Here is a 15976-nt window from a genome sequence, read left to right on the forward strand (position 1 = left end):
AGTGGTAAAATCACTTTGGAAAACAGTATAGCAATTTCTTGAAAAGATAAACAAAGATGTACCAGATGATCCAGCCATTTCATTCCATTCATATGCATATGTCCATACAAACACATATGCAAGAATGTTAACAGCATTCTGTGTATTGTACTAGCCCCAAATTTTAAACCACCAAAATATCCAAGAACAGATGAATAAATTAGTTACAGTAGAATTCTACAGTAGAATACTTCGCAACAATAAAAAGGCATAAACTATAGCTATATGCAACAACATGGATGAATTCAAAATAACGCTGAAAGAAGCCTGATCATCTATACATAAAAAGTACATACTGTATGATTCCCTTTATATTAATCTCTTGAAAATGTTACCGAATCTGTATCTTTAGCAGCAGGAAGCAGATTAAGGGTTATCTGGGGGGAAAGGGCACAGGATCAGGGATTATGAGGGTACAGGAAGCTTTCAAGAGTTCACCATCTTGACTGAGGTGATGCTTTGCTGGGTATGCATGTGAAAACTTAGCAAATTACATACTTTAAATATGTGCAGTTTATAGTATGTCAGATTTCAATGGTGTTTAAATATGCTAATGTAGGGATAATGTGGTGAGAAGGGGACTAAGTAGAGCAGGAATTTTTCCTTCTCAGAGGAAATACTCTATGGAGAACTGAAATTCAGAAGGACCCTAGATCAGTGCTATTTAAAGTGCTGGTCTACAAACTGTTCTTGGTCCATAATGACATTAGGAACTTGCACAAGAAGGTAAAATCGGCTACCTCTCTAAGCACACTGTTTAGTTCAGTTGACATTGTTTTTCAAAACCAAAATTTCTCAGTGAAGAAAGCAGTACATTGATGAACATTCTGGCACAGGCTCCTCATCTAATCACTAACCTGTAACAAACAGTTCATAGACTAGCATTAGTCTACAGACACATTTTGAGTAGCACCAACTAGATCACACTCAGGTATTTATTAACCTCCCTAAGCTTATCATCTGTATGATGAGAATAGCAATAACTTCTCTGAATGCCTCAGATAATAGTCTGATGCTCTAATGAGCGATGAAGCTTCCAAATAGCAGGTAGCAATTAATTATGTATTATTATGTAATGTAGAAAGTCATTTGAAATAAAGCAATATATAAAAATAAAATGGTATTTTTTATTTGTTCAGAATGCTTGTTTTTAAAGTCAACTAAAATTTAAAATAACCTGTTTGCCAATAAAGTTGTTAACATCCCAAACTGTCAAATTCAATATTAAGAGTTTAAAACAAAAAAGAACATGTATATGTAGACTTAGCTAATATTTGAATAATAATATATACACTACACAATGACATATATTCTTTTTATCAGAGCATACTCTCCCAATTGGATACAGAAATACAAAAGTAACCATGTTATTGCATTGTTCCCATGTTCTAGTATAAGATTTTAGTTTCTAGAATTCATAACTCAAAACTGTTCACATATTCAGTTATTTTTTTCTTGTTCATGTCTGAAGAGTTTCTTTCTCTAAGAAATTTTACATATTATAATCTTTCCTTTGAAATGAAAAAGATACAGAATCTCCTGAGTTACATATGCAGCTTATACATTCTTTAACTGTGATTTTTTTTTAAATATCACAAATTAGTCATATGTATTCATAATACACATCCTTGCTATTCACATACTTTGTTAAGCAAAATTCAAGTATATTTGTGCTTTGTATGTTTACATTACTTTAGAGCCTATTTTTAGTTTTTAATAAAACTCTATATCTATAAAGATTTTTCAAATATTTAATAAATGAAACAGAACAGTCATTACGAAAATATAAACCACTATTATAGCCTTTTATCTTTCATTTTCTATGCATTTCCTGTCAACCATGTAATTTCCTGTTCTTTAGGGAAGTTGATAATTTTTATCTTTCTAATCTCAACACTGCTGCTTTCTCAGCTTAATAGTATCTCACAGGTTTTCTGAACACACAGTATTCACTCTGTCATATCAGTTGTAGCAGTGGAATCGGATAATGTGGGCATTCATCATTTCCAGTTATTTCAACTGCAGGACGACCTTAAAAAACAAAGCATGAGGAAGAATCAGTTTGTACCAGAATGATGCTAATAGCTGCTAAAAGAGATGCTTTGAAATCTCTGAAGAAATGCCTTGAGAACTGATAACAAATACACTGCACAGTAACTGATAGCAGGCACATGCCTGCCAGGATCTATGGTTCAGAATCATTTCACATTTACACCAGGCTCTATCACACACCCCTCAGATATTTAGCCCCATTCAAAGGCAAGCCAGTATGGTTACTGGGCACGTGGACCAGTCATCGAGGCACCAGAATATTTGATTAACTTCAGAACATGGAGGGAAGCTGTGGTACACCAGGGTTTAAAACAGAAAAAGCCAAGAAGATTAGTCACTGGCACGAGAGGTAGGCAAGAATAACTGACGTGAATCACTGAGACTTCATCGCTAGAGAAAATGCTGAGCGATAACAAAGGAATATACGTAACAATGATAATTATTTTATTTCTTCCTCACAGCAGTAGTTCCTACCGTTTAAATATTATTTTTCTCATTAATTAAACAGTAGGAATGGTTACTGTTATTTAGCCATTCCCATGAAAAGGTAAAGCTTTTAGTCATTCATTAGTTCTATCTTGTCTTGACCTGATTTCGTCAAATAACTACAAGCCAAATTTTCTTTCTTGCACCTAAAAAAATGTACTATTATTGTCCAGTTAAATGAGAAACTCTTTTCTTCAAAATCATCCTATTTTTAACCACAAAAACTCTTCAGAATCATCTAATTTCAGAGCCCCAAGGTAAAAAATTAATTTTTGTCATTAATGAGCACTGGAGCAAAACAAATCTAGCTATTAGAACAGCACTATTATTCTTTCAATTATAACTACTTGATAAATTATGCTCAAAACTAAGTAATTAAAATTACAAGTTATAATTAATTTAATATCTAAAACTAGAGATGTAGAACATATCAACAAGGTATTTTTTTGTGCTTGACATAAAAATCAAGAACAAAAGAAATGTTAAAAGAGAACTATGAGTGTTTCTTACATTGCTCTAATGATATTAATCAAAACTTAAATATTTTAAATCATACAACAAAATTAAAATAAATACCTTATTAGCTGCTTCCAAGGAATTTATTAAATTCTGCAGCTCTTCTTTACTCATTTCAACAGAATATGGTTTGATTTCACCATTTTCTTTTACATCTAGATGAAGGTTTAAAAGTGGCATTTGTAATGTGGCAATCTTGTCACTAGAAAGTGCAAGCTGTTTAAAAAGAGATAACAGTAATTAATAAGTACTAAAATATATTAAGTATGCATCAGAGCCTATGAACAATACATTTAAAAAATACTTCTGTTTGCTGTAAAGTACAGGGGAAGGTGGAAAAAATAAAAAAGTTAAACCCATGCCAAACCAACATATGTTTAGAGACTGGAAAGAGAGTGAATAAAAGAGAGGACATAGGTTAGGAAAGTAAGACAACCAGTCAGCACATTGTGGCAGAAGCAGAAATCTAGAGCAGAGTTATGGCTGGGAAGTACATATGCAGCTAATGGGTCCAATGCATCAAGAAACAGAGAATTCTTAAGAAGTACAAAGATATCAAGAGGATAAAAATCCACATACAAAGATAAAACTAAAAATACTGGCAAACTCAGAAATTAAGATGCTTAAATCATGATCAGCTAACTCTCTACTTAACTATTGATAACTGTTATCAAGATGCCATCTGCAATTAGAGCTACTCAACAAAAACACTTGACACATTTACCTCATTTTCTATTCTGTCTAAAGAGAGTATCCTAGAGGAAATAGAAGAACCAAATATTCATGATACTAATATTTTTTTAAACAAACACCACAGCTTCATTGGCAGATGGCAAAGTGAAACTCAATTTTCCTGGAATCTGAGCCAGAACAGTCCCACAATAGTTGAATCTTTGGAGTGTTACCACTTGAAAATTTCTTGGGCAATGGTAAGGGGCTCCTTCCCTAACAGCAAACCTTAAAAGATCTCCCTTGTGGTACATACATTATAGAATCAAATCCTCACATATCTCTTCTTTTCTCTCACCAAAAAACAGGACTCATCATATCTGAGATTTTAAGTAGCACCTTTAGATTGTGTATTTTACAGGTAACTCTCCTCAGTATTTCTCATAAGTGTTTTCTCCGCTCATCTTGAATACCGCCAATGATAAAGAATGTGTTAACTCAAGAACAGGTTAAAATAATTTTCAGATACTCATATTTGTTAAAAAAAAAAAGTTCCATAGGTTGAATTCAAACCTATCTTAATGCAAATCATATTCTTTAGCCTTTGTCCTACCCCTTGATGCAAAAGAGCATATATCTATTCCTTCATCCACGTGACTTTCAGTCCTTTAAAGATAATTTTCACATTTCTATCAGGTTGTCTCCTCTTCAGGTACATGGTCTCAAGTGTTTCAAAGCAACTTCATGTACTATGATTTTAAGTTTCTTGGTCATTCTTTTCTGGTTGGGCTCCAATATGTTTAAGTTATCTCTAAGTCTGGCAGTCAGAACTAAAAGGACTATTAAACTAATTACCTTAACTAAAAAGATTTAATGGTTGAAAACAGAATACATTAGAACTACGACCTCTTGCTTGAAAAACAGCATTTCTACCAACAAAACATAAGACTGGATCATACTGCTGACTCAAGCTACCCTTTGGTAAATAAAAATAACTAAATTTCTCATATCTTTTATATTAATGGTTGGCTTTACTTAAATGAAAAATCTTCTACTTAGTTATCTCGGCTTAGTTTATTTTGCTTTATTCGGTCCACCACTGTAATCTGCTTTAAAATAATTTAAAATTTTAACTTTATTAAAACTTAAATATTCTCTAGTTTTGTGTCACCCTCAGATTTGCTAAGCATAACATTCATAAAAATGTTGAAGAAGACTGGGCCAAGACCAGAATCACAGAGACCTCCTTCCCAGCTAACACAAATTCAACTGGTTTTGGTTACTTATCCAGTTATGAACCCATATAACTGAATTATTTTCCTGCATTTTTCGCTGTTTTATCCACAAAGATAATATGAGACACCTTACTCAGGGCCATGGTATGAACCCATATAACTGAATTATTTTCCAGCATTTTTCGCTGTTTTATCCACAAAGATAATATGAGACACCTTACTCAGGGCCATGCTAAAATCAAGAAACACAATGTATTTTTCTCCTCATCTACGTGTAGGTACGCTATAGAGGATAGAAACTTGGCCTAAAATTGTTCTTTATGAACCCTATTGATAAAGACTCTCTTTTCAAAACATTTTTAAATGCTGTTTTAATAGCATATTATAGATTTTCCCCTGGAAGTAGAATCACATTTATCAATTTGGGGAAGACTATAAGGTCTAGAAAGTTCTGGACAAAATTATATGTTAAATATTTTTCCTTATATATATTATATATAAGACAAATATATAATATATAAGACCCACTATTTATGACATGTAATGATTGATTAAATTTATTATCATTATAAAGTTATTATACATGGATATTTGTAGTGTACTGATACCCAATTAATGCAAAATAAGTAATTTCAATTATCTTTGATACCTTTTTGGGACAATGTATTTTCCAAATAAAAGAAATTTTATATGTATAATATCATAAAAATAAATCTTTCTATTCAAAAAACTGAAATAAAAAACATACATACTTATAAATAAGTAGATCCTCACCTTTAACTGCCAGTCAAAATCCTGTAGCTGTGCAGAGGAAATATCAACAATTTCTTCTAACAGAGCCTGCTTGATTTCATCTTTCCTACTTCTCAAGCATTTTATGATAGCTTCTTGATGAAATGAATTCAATTGATTCAATTGCTGAGATATCTATGGAAATAAAAATAAATGGTTATAAAATGAGTGAAAGAGCCTCTTTCTGTTTAAAATATAAATATATAGTTCCACTTTCCTTTCACATACCCTTTAAAATGGCAGTAAATGAAAAGAAAAAAAAAATACTTCCGTAACTATGAAAAGAACAAGATAAGAATGTATAATCAGCACACGAGGTTTAAGAAATTTTTGCAAAACAGAAAGTAAAAGAAAAGCACTGACTTATGAAGAGCATGGAAGTGAATACATCTGGAGACCGCTCAAAAAATAAAGCTGGTATCAATATATTAATATATAAGACAATATGTATAGCCTTTAAGGCAAGAAGTATTATAAGAAACAGAGAAGAATGGCAAAAGGTTTCCTCAACAGAAATTTATAACAATCATAAACTTGTATGTACCTAATAACAGCTTCAAAATATATAAAGCAGCAAAATGGTACAACTAAAAAGAAATGAGTGATTCTACTTTCATAATTAGATTATGAAAATTAATCTAATACCTCTCAGTAACTAATAGGGACAAAAAAAGTCATAGAATTGAAAAACTCTTTCTACTTAACCTAATCTATACATAGAATACAACACCCAACAACTGTAGAATATATATTATTTTCACTTGTATGTGAAATGTTCACCAAAATGAACCATAGGCCAAGCCATGTAGCAAATCACAATCAAAGGATTGGAATCATACCTCCAAAATCTTTGGGCCACTGTGTAATTAAATCATAACTGATTTTTTAAAAAGTCCAAATATTTGAAAATTAAGCAACATGATAACACAGTACTAAGTGAAAAAAGAAATAAAGTCGACCATGCATAAACTCTTTCAGAGAAAAGGAAAAGAAAAATTTACTTCCTAATTCATTCCATGAAACCAGAACAAAATTTCATACCCTGATGAACACACTATAGGAAAGAAAAATCATTGGCCAGTATCACTCAAATTCAGATGAAAAAAGTCCTAGGCAAAATACGGGCAAATCAAGTCAAATAAAACATAAAAAATGATAATACATCATGACCAAGCAGGGTTGTGTGTGTGTGTTTTTTTTTTGGCAATGTAGGTTAGTTTAACATTAAAAAATTAATGCAATGGACCCATTAACTAAGGTGAGAAATAATACATTCAGGAAATAAGCATTTAATAAAATTCAATAACCATTATAATAAAAATTCTCAGCAAAGTAGACGCTGTAGGAAGCTTCTTTATACTGATAATGGATATCTATAGAAGCACACAGTTAACATACTAACAGTGAAGTAGTGAACACATTCTCCCTAGGGTCAGGAATGAGGCACTACTTTCTTATTTTTCAGCACTGTCCTGATGGCATTAACAAGTGCAATAATGGAAGAAAAAGAAATAAAAGGTATTAAAATTCAAAAAGAAAATAATTGCATACAAATTTTTAAAAATTTATAAACCATTGGATATAATAAATAAATTTAGAAAAATGTTGGATACAGAATAAGTATACAAAAATCAACTTTATTTCTACATACTAGCAATAAACAATTGGAGAACAAAATTAAAGAACATCAGCAACATCAGTTACTTGGAAATAAAACTAACAAAATATTTGCAAGGCCTCTACTCTGAAGACTACAAAATAGTAGAGAGAAATTGAAGCTAATCTAAATAAATGGAAGGTTATACCATGTTCATAGGTAAGAAGGCTCAATATTGTTGATGCCAATTCTCCTCCAAATGATCCAGAGATTTATTGCAATACTCATGCTATGGACTTAGGTATGTCCCCTCAAAATTCATTTTGTTAAAACCCTAACCTCCAAAGTGATATTTGGAAATGGGGCCTTTAAGAGGTAATTAGGTTTAGGTGATGTCATAAGGGTGGGGCTCTCTCGATGGGATCAGTACCCTTATAAGAGATACCAGAATTTGTTCCGTCTCTTTCCCCTGGCCATGTGAGGACACAGTAAGAAGAAAACTATCTGCAGTGAGGGAAAAAAGCCCCCACTAGAGAACCAAAACAGTTAGCACCTTGATCTTAGACGCCCTAACCTCTAGAACTGTGAGAAATTAATTCCCATTGTTTAAGCTACCTAGTCCACGGTATTTTGTTATGATAGCCCAAGCTGATTAACACTCCTATCAAAATTCCAATAATTTTTTTTTTTTGGCTAAAATTGACAAGCTCATTTTAGCATATACATGAAAATGAAGAGGATCTAGAATAATCAAGCCAATCTTTAAGAAGTACAAGGTTGAAGGTCATCTACTATTAGATATCAAAACAATATAATGTAGCTTTAATTTTACAGTTATTAAGACAGTATTCTGTTGGCAAATATAGACAAATAGACTAATAGAGTAGAATAAAGAGTCCAGATACAGAATCATCCATATATGGTCACTTGATTTACAACATAGGCTGCATGGCTATTCTATGAGGCAAAGATGGTCATTTAGATAAATGGTGCTAGGTCAAGTGGAATTAATGTGAAAAATCTGTATTTGACCCCTACTTCATACACAAACATTAATTCAAAGTGCGTCAGTAACATAAACGTGACAGCTAAAGCAATCAAGCTTCTACAAGATAACATACAGAAACATCGTCATGACTTTGGCACATATATTTCTTAAACAGAGAATTAATACCACTAACCATGGAAAGAATCATTGACAAAATGGACTTGATTAAAAGTTAGCACTTTTGTTCACGAGAAGACACCGTTGAGAGTGAGAAAGCAAGCAACAAAATAGAAGATATTTAAAATACATATATATCTAACAAAGAACTCATACCCAGAATATCACCCACATCAAAATGACAAACATACATAACTCCATTTTTTAAAAAAGTGGGCATCCTACACAGCATGCATGTCCAAATGCTTTTTAACAAAAGTACAAAAGCAATTAAATGGAACGATACCCCATGACCCTGCAATTTCACTTCAATTGTTTATCCTAGAAAAGTTGGCCCATGTGTGTTCAAAGACACACAAATATTTGCAGCAGGTACTATTAGTAAAAATGAAAGAGGCAACGACCTAACTGTTCATCAGTAGAGAGAGAGAAAAATAAGTCCTATTAATTCCTATCATCAAATACTATAAGGGATCAAATTACATAAACTAGATCTACATTTATCAATATTCATAAATCTAAAACACAATGTTGCATTAAAAAATTAAGAATGAATACATGTTACACACTTAAACAACTTAAAGAACTGTGTACATTGCTTAAAGATGAAAGTCATACAATACAGAATATAAAACATGCACGCCAACTTCTTGAGTGGTGATCTCCAGGAAAAAAATGGCATACTCTGGTGATATTTAGGTATATCTGTAATGCCTTGTTTCTAAAACAAACAAAACTGAAATACATAAAGAAAAAATACATTTAAAAAAATACAAAAACCCAAACTTCCACAAATTTTCTACTTAAATGATGATGTGTTTCTTGTTATATAATATATACTTAGTAATGATGGCCCTTGTATTATATAGTGCCCTAAAGACCAACTCAATAAAAAATCTGAACTCTAAATTATTTATTATCTACCATAAGATATATCTAAATTATTTATTATCTACTATAAGATATTATCTACTATAAGAAGTGTAGAGTATAGTTACCTCTTCATCAGATAAACTTTTACCAACTACAGCTTTGAAAAACTTGGTAATATCTTCTAGAACATGTACCCATTCTGTTGAATCCCAAACACTCTGATAATCCTGGTAGAGAGGATAAGTTCGGCCACAGATGCCATCAATTATTTTGTGAAGAAGCTGGAGAGAAAAAAAAAAAAGAAAAGAAATGTAATTATGAGTAAAATTATATAACAGATTTACCATCCTGTAGCAAACAAACAAATGTTGTTGAGAGAAGTCCATGTTATCTTCAAGAGCAACTAAGGTTGAAATGCAACTATTTTTAACATTATCTTATTAATTAAAAGTTAGAACTTTACAAAAAAAAAAAATTTCTATAATTTTGTCCATGTGCAGAAGCTAAAATAATTTTATAGATACACTGTTGTTTCTCTAAAGTTCCTGAAAGGAAGATGGTGAGTATAAAAGTTTCATCTTGGAGACCTTAGGCATCGTACTTATACCAAGAACCAAAAAATAAAAAATAAAAGTATGACTCTTAGATCAAAGTCTTTTACTATAGATCTACGAACTATATTTTCCTTTCTTCCATTTTTCACAACATTCATATTACTTCTTTTGGTCCCTTCAGTACCTTTCTATTCTTTTTTTTTTTACCTTCCTTTTTCTCTATCCTACCTTAATATCAGCAATAGGAATCCTAAGACATATACAAGTCAACATAGTAATTAAGATTGTGTATTTTGGAATGAAACTGGCTAGTCTGAATCCTAGTTCCACTACTTAGCTAGTTTTATAAAGTTATTAAAATGTTCTGTGCCTCTGGTTTGTACAGAGCACTTAAACATTGCTAGCCATTGTTATCATTCTTCTTATTATTATTTATTATCAGTTACTACTACTACATTCCATGTCTTTAACATATTAACTTAGTATCTACTATGTCAGCCCTAACATTTCTTAGGGGATATTTACGTCTTGTAAGAATCAACCCAAATAACCTGGAAACACGTTGAAGCGGCGAGTCCTCCAACTCTATTCCCCTGGATCATATTCCACTCCATTTTAAGTGATAACTCCTTCTCTATAACACCACACATATCAGAACAAAGATGAGCAACTGATGACCCCATTCCAAATGATGGCTAAAGCACTGTATGAATTTCCTCATTTGTAAAATCGGAGAAGAGAATTAAGATGGCTTTCTTGATCCTGGTAGAAATTAAATTAATTCACTCCTACCCTGCCCAAACTTTCCCTTGCAAGTGGAACGAAGGAAGATGGATGGTCAAACTTTGGGACTTATAAAAGCTACCCAACATACCCCTCTATCACATTATGTACACTAAGCACCCATCCCCACCCTTCACCCACTGTAAATGGAAAAGAATTGGGACTTAAGCAAAGCTGTCAATCATTGACACTATAGACCAGCCTTCCAACGCTTGGGATCCAGATGACTGTCCCAATGATAAAGTTAGTTTTATGTATATTAATTGATTCCTTCCCTCAACAAACACTGATTTAAGAACCCACCTTGGGCCAGACACAACTCTCAAGAATTGTGGATATAAAACAAGTACTTACCCTGAAGGAGTTCAGAGTAAGATAGAGACTAGAGGCAAGAAGACCAGTTAAGAAGTTATGTTCAAGGGTAACTTCACATGGTCTGAATTGTTTGGGGATAGAGATGGTGGGAGTAAACATATTAACATACTACTTACAATCAAAGTGTTAGTAAGTAGTCTTAAGTCAGAAGGTAAACAGAACTACAGCTCCCAGAGCTAATGCTAAAGCTGAATTCTGCATATATTGTTTTCTTTCATGAGTTGGCAAATTTCCCTCACGTCTAATATTTGGAACACTAAGTTTTTTGCTGAGAACACTTTTCAGTCAGATTTTCCTCTTATAGCAACCACTGTTTTTTTTTTTTTCCTTTTACAGTTTAGTCAGGAAACTGCTTTTTGTACTTACTTTCTCCACATTTCTCTCATCTTTCAAAGTCACTAAAACGTTGCTGCTGCCAAAAACAATACTTTATAAACTGCCAGTGCCTTTCGTAGTAAGGCTAAACACAGGAGCATAGCGTAAAGACTGGAGCCACCTGATTCCTGCTCGTTTGTCCAGCCCTAGTCTCCCAGTTCTGCCTATTACTCCCATTTTCAGCCTCTAAGAGCTATAGCAGGTCCTGGAAGCCCCCAAGGGTGGGGGTGGTGGGAATGGGGGAGGCTGCTTTTCTTCTTCTCACCTTGGTAGCTGCTATTCCTCTGCCTAAAACATTCTCTCCCCTCTGGCCTGTCTGGTCCCTACTCATCCTTCAGGACTCAACCTAGAAATCAAGATGTTCCTGCTCTGGAAAACCTTCCCTTGCTCCCTTCAAATCTAGGTTGCTGCCCCTTCCACAAGCTCATCACTGGAGAACTCAGTCTGGTTTCCTTACTAGACAGCAAGCTCCACCAGGGCATAGGCTGCATCTCATTTACTATTTTATCTTATTCCACCAGGGCACTTAGCACAGGGTAGACTTGAACAAAAAGTTGGCTGAAAGAATGACTGAGGCTTTTTCCAGGTCCTCACAAGCCAAGTTCTTATTAGATTGGAGGTGCCAACGTATATCACCTCTTGAGGGAAAGGCCACCATGGACCACCCTACTCAAAGTAAGTCGCCCAGTTGTCGGTAGTACTTATGGTANTTTTCCTGTCGCCCTACAGGGGGCCGGGTATGCTTTCTAGGTCACCACGGTATCCCCAGCACCTAGGACGGTGCACAGGGAGTTTTCGGGAGGTATGTGATGGATGAATGAATGAAACTTATGTGAGAAGCTGCAAACCCCCTACTTGGCATTGTAAGCTTTCAAAGATCATGTGGCAGCTCCACACTCCAGCCCAGGGTCACTGGGTCCCGGGCCAAGCCACGGAGCTAACCGGTCAACCCCACCAGGGAGCGGACGCGGCCCCGCAGAGTCTGCGCGCAAAGCCCCTAGAGTAGAGGGGTAACTCCAAGCTAGGGTGCAGATGCGGCGCCCCAAGTCTCGGCCTCCTCAGCTCTTTAGAGGAAGCCGGGGGCCAGCCACTCGAAATCACGCCCCTTCCTCCTTCCCTCCACGGGCGACCGGAGCCAGCCCTGCGAAGGCGTCTCGGGAGACAGGGCCTGACTCGCACGCCGGGCGGTCCAGAGCCCCACGCCCCGCGCTGCCGTCGCCTGCGCTCTCCTCACCTGCAGGCCCAACTCGGCTGGAAGCTTCTGCAGCCGCCACAAGGGTGTCCCCTCTTCCGGCTCCATCCCTGGACGAAGCTGGAGCCTGGGTCACATGACAAGGTCCGGTCGCTCCTCAAGTGTGATGGTCCCCCACGTGACTCTCTCTGGTGGGGCGGGGACCGGGCGTAGAGCCGCAGGAGCTCTTGTGCGCGTGCGCAGAAATACAGCCACCGCTTTCTCTGTTAAGATCCTTTTTCGCCTAGTGCAACATTGATCGAACACCCTTGTATTATTACCTTAAAGGCAGATTTGCATATCTCTCAAAGCAGTTTATAACTTTGTTCAGAGTTCTATTCAACTTTTCCTGCACTCTTTATAAGGCCTTCTAAAAGGGTAACCATAGTTTGGAGTGCACCCAGAGTCATTGTCCCGGAGGTTTGACATGTCTCTTGCCGAAGAATCCTGATTTAGAAGGTGAATTGAGAGGGTTTACCGTGCGCGAGATTCTTTATATAGATTATCCAAGAAAGTACTATTTTCATCCTTATTCCAAGAAACGGATATGATCAAAGAAGTTACTAGGGTTTTCAGATTTAGCAAGTGAAAATATGGGACACTCAGTTAAATATGATATTTCAGATAAACAATAAATAACCTTATTATAAGTGTGCCTTATTGATTGCATAGGGCATACTTAAAAAAATAATTCACTGTTTATCTGAAATTCAATTTTAACTGGGTGCCCTGTATTTTATCTGTCAACCCTAAAAGTCATTTACCCAAACTAAGAGGCACAGCCTAAAATTAAAATCAGTCAGACTCTAGAGCCACACTCAACGTTGGACTAAACCTAAAACTCAAACAGCCTTTCCGTCATTTCTCTAGTTATTACAACTATTCCTTTAATGAGGTGCTGGAGAATTCAGCGGTGGTACGACCGTCCCTGCCATCCAGAAATGCATATTACATAGGAGACAAAAACGAGAATTAACAATCTAATATAAATTAAGTGTTTTAAAGTGGTGCAAAGCGATGAAGCATACCACAGAGGAGAAAGTAATTTTTTAGCCTGTGGGCTCTGCCAAGAAGAATTTTTAATTAGTGACATCCTTCAAGGCTTAGCTCAAATACCCTTTCTCTATACTGTGTCTTGGAGGTGAAAGCAATGTCTCCCTCTGAATTTTCATAGCTGTCCCTCACTTAAAATATTTATCACTTTCTGCTTCTTAATATTTGTAGTTATGTACAACTCTGGTTGTCCCAACTGAAACAATTGTCTTGAGACATTTTGTCTTTGTGCATAGGAACTCCCTAAGTAACAGTTAATAAAGAATCTGGAAAATTCCTACCTAATAAATGTCTGTTAGTAAGTCTACAGAAAGTAAGGTCTGTTTCCTAAGAAAAAAACTAAATTTTATACATTGTAGTAGTTGGAATAAAAATATTTATCAAGCATCTACTATATGTCAAACAATTTATATATTTTATTTCATTAATCCTCACTACAACCTTGTGTGGTGGGTATTATCCCAACTTTAAAGATGAGGAAACAAGCTTGGTGAAGTAATATCGACCTTGTCCAAGGTCGTGTAGGTAGTAGTTGCAAAATCACTGGTCTGAGTTTGGAACTGGTGGTCTCAGTATATATATTTCACAGGCCCTAATGAGGACAGAAAGAGATTCTGAGGTAATAAGACTTACCTAAGGCCATATGACATTGCTAAATAATGCAAATAGGCATAGCAAGTAGGGCACGGAATTTAGTCAGAGGACACAGAATTATGAAAAAAAATTATTATTATTTTACTTTTTTAGACGAGGCAACCCTCGATTGACCTCACAGATTGCAAGGACCTCGTCAGTTCACAATCCTTTTTTTTTTTTTTACGCCTATAGCACCTGGTGTTCCTAGGTGGTCTCCCAGGCCCGATCCTGCTTAGCTTCCGAGATTAGACAGGATCAAGCTTGTTCACATGGCATGGCCATAGACAGAGGACACAGAATTAGGTACTGATTTTTCTTTCAAGCAGCACTACGTACCAGAAAGAATTTGCTCTTTCCTTTGGAATTTGATTATTTTTTTTCATTCTGAGCTGAAAGGAAATGGAAGTTTTGTCTACCATGCCTTGGGAGAGTCATTCATTCACTCATTCTTTAACAATTATTAGTTAAACATCTACTGTGCATTAGGTGAGACTGCAAGCAGAGAATATTAGCTTACCTTCTAGTTGTGTGTGTGGAAGGGGAGGGAGTCCTCAGATAATGAACAAATAAGTAATTAAGATAATGTCAGCTATTGAGAATTATCTTGAAGAAAATGAAACAGGTTGATATAATAGAGAGGGATAGTGGAAACATAATTTATGTTGGTCAAGGAGTACCTTGCCAAAAAGTATATACTGAGGCATATAGGATGAGAAGGACACATTAAAGCAAACATCTAGGGAAAGAGAGTTGCTAGTAGAATATAGAGGCCTTGAAGTAGGAGAAAACCTGCCTTATTCAGACTAATAGTCGAAGGGTTGTGTAGTCGAACTCTAGTGAGCAAGGCAGGAGAGGTAGAGATGTCAGAAACCTAGGCATTGACCAAGATTTAGGAAACACTTCTGTTCCACAGAGTTACTCTGAGAATTTATATTCTCTATCATTGTGGGTTGTCTTACTAGTAAATTACGAGTAACTTTCCTTTGTCCTTAAATTCTGGGGCTCTCTCCTTTTATCCATGAACTGACATTAGTGTCAGTAATTACAATGTCTGACAAATGTTCAAGGAATTAAGAAAAGCTGTTAATTCATTATTCAGAGTTTATGGCATCCTATATTAAAGGAAATTGTGTGTAGTGTTCCACATCTGTTTTCTCAGTTCAAACTTGCTTTTCAGGTTATCTTATGACTTGAAGTTGACTAATTTCTTCACCTTAATTAGATATGTTGCAATATAGATATGCTTAGATTTTTGCATTGCAATCTATGTAAAATTATTCCTGTTCATAAATTGTTGAGAGGAAAGGGCCTTTAAGTTTGAATAAGTTTATTATAACCATAAAAGAAATTTTTAAATGTTATATTGGCATTGGTTTTACTACATTGAAAGAAGTTAGGAATAGCTAATTCGTAAAGATTTGAGAGGTATTGGATTTAATCTTGTTTGTATAAACTCAGATATTTTGGCTGCCTAGAAAAACAGTTTCTTAGAAAGTCAGTTGGATAAATGTCTCATTTCATTCTGGTGAATGCAATAAACTAAAG

General features: G+C 35.1%; 1 protein-coding gene across 1 annotated transcript; it reads right to left on the reverse strand.

Annotated features, from left to right (window-relative positions):
- Nucleotides 1-1146: 1146 nt before the first annotated feature.
- COMMD8 (COMM domain containing 8) lies at nt 1147-12902 on the reverse strand. The gene is made up of 5 exons (XM_039845137.1): nt 12746-12902; nt 9550-9705; nt 5772-5924; nt 3154-3309; nt 1147-2070 (listed from the first exon to the last, which is right to left on the reverse strand). The coding sequence occupies exons 1-5, from the start codon at nt 12809-12811 to the stop codon at nt 2050-2052; spliced, it is 552 nt and encodes a 183-aa protein (XP_039701071.1). The 5' UTR covers nt 12812-12902; the 3' UTR covers nt 1147-2049.
- Between the last annotated feature and the right edge of the window lie 3074 nt (nt 12903-15976).

The sequence above is a fragment of the Pteropus medius genome, unplaced genomic scaffold (genome assembly GCF_902729225.1).
Source record: "Pteropus medius unplaced genomic scaffold, Ma_sr-lr_union100, whole genome shotgun sequence".
NCBI classification, from domain to species: Eukaryota; Metazoa; Chordata; class Mammalia; order Chiroptera; family Pteropodidae; genus Pteropus; species Pteropus medius.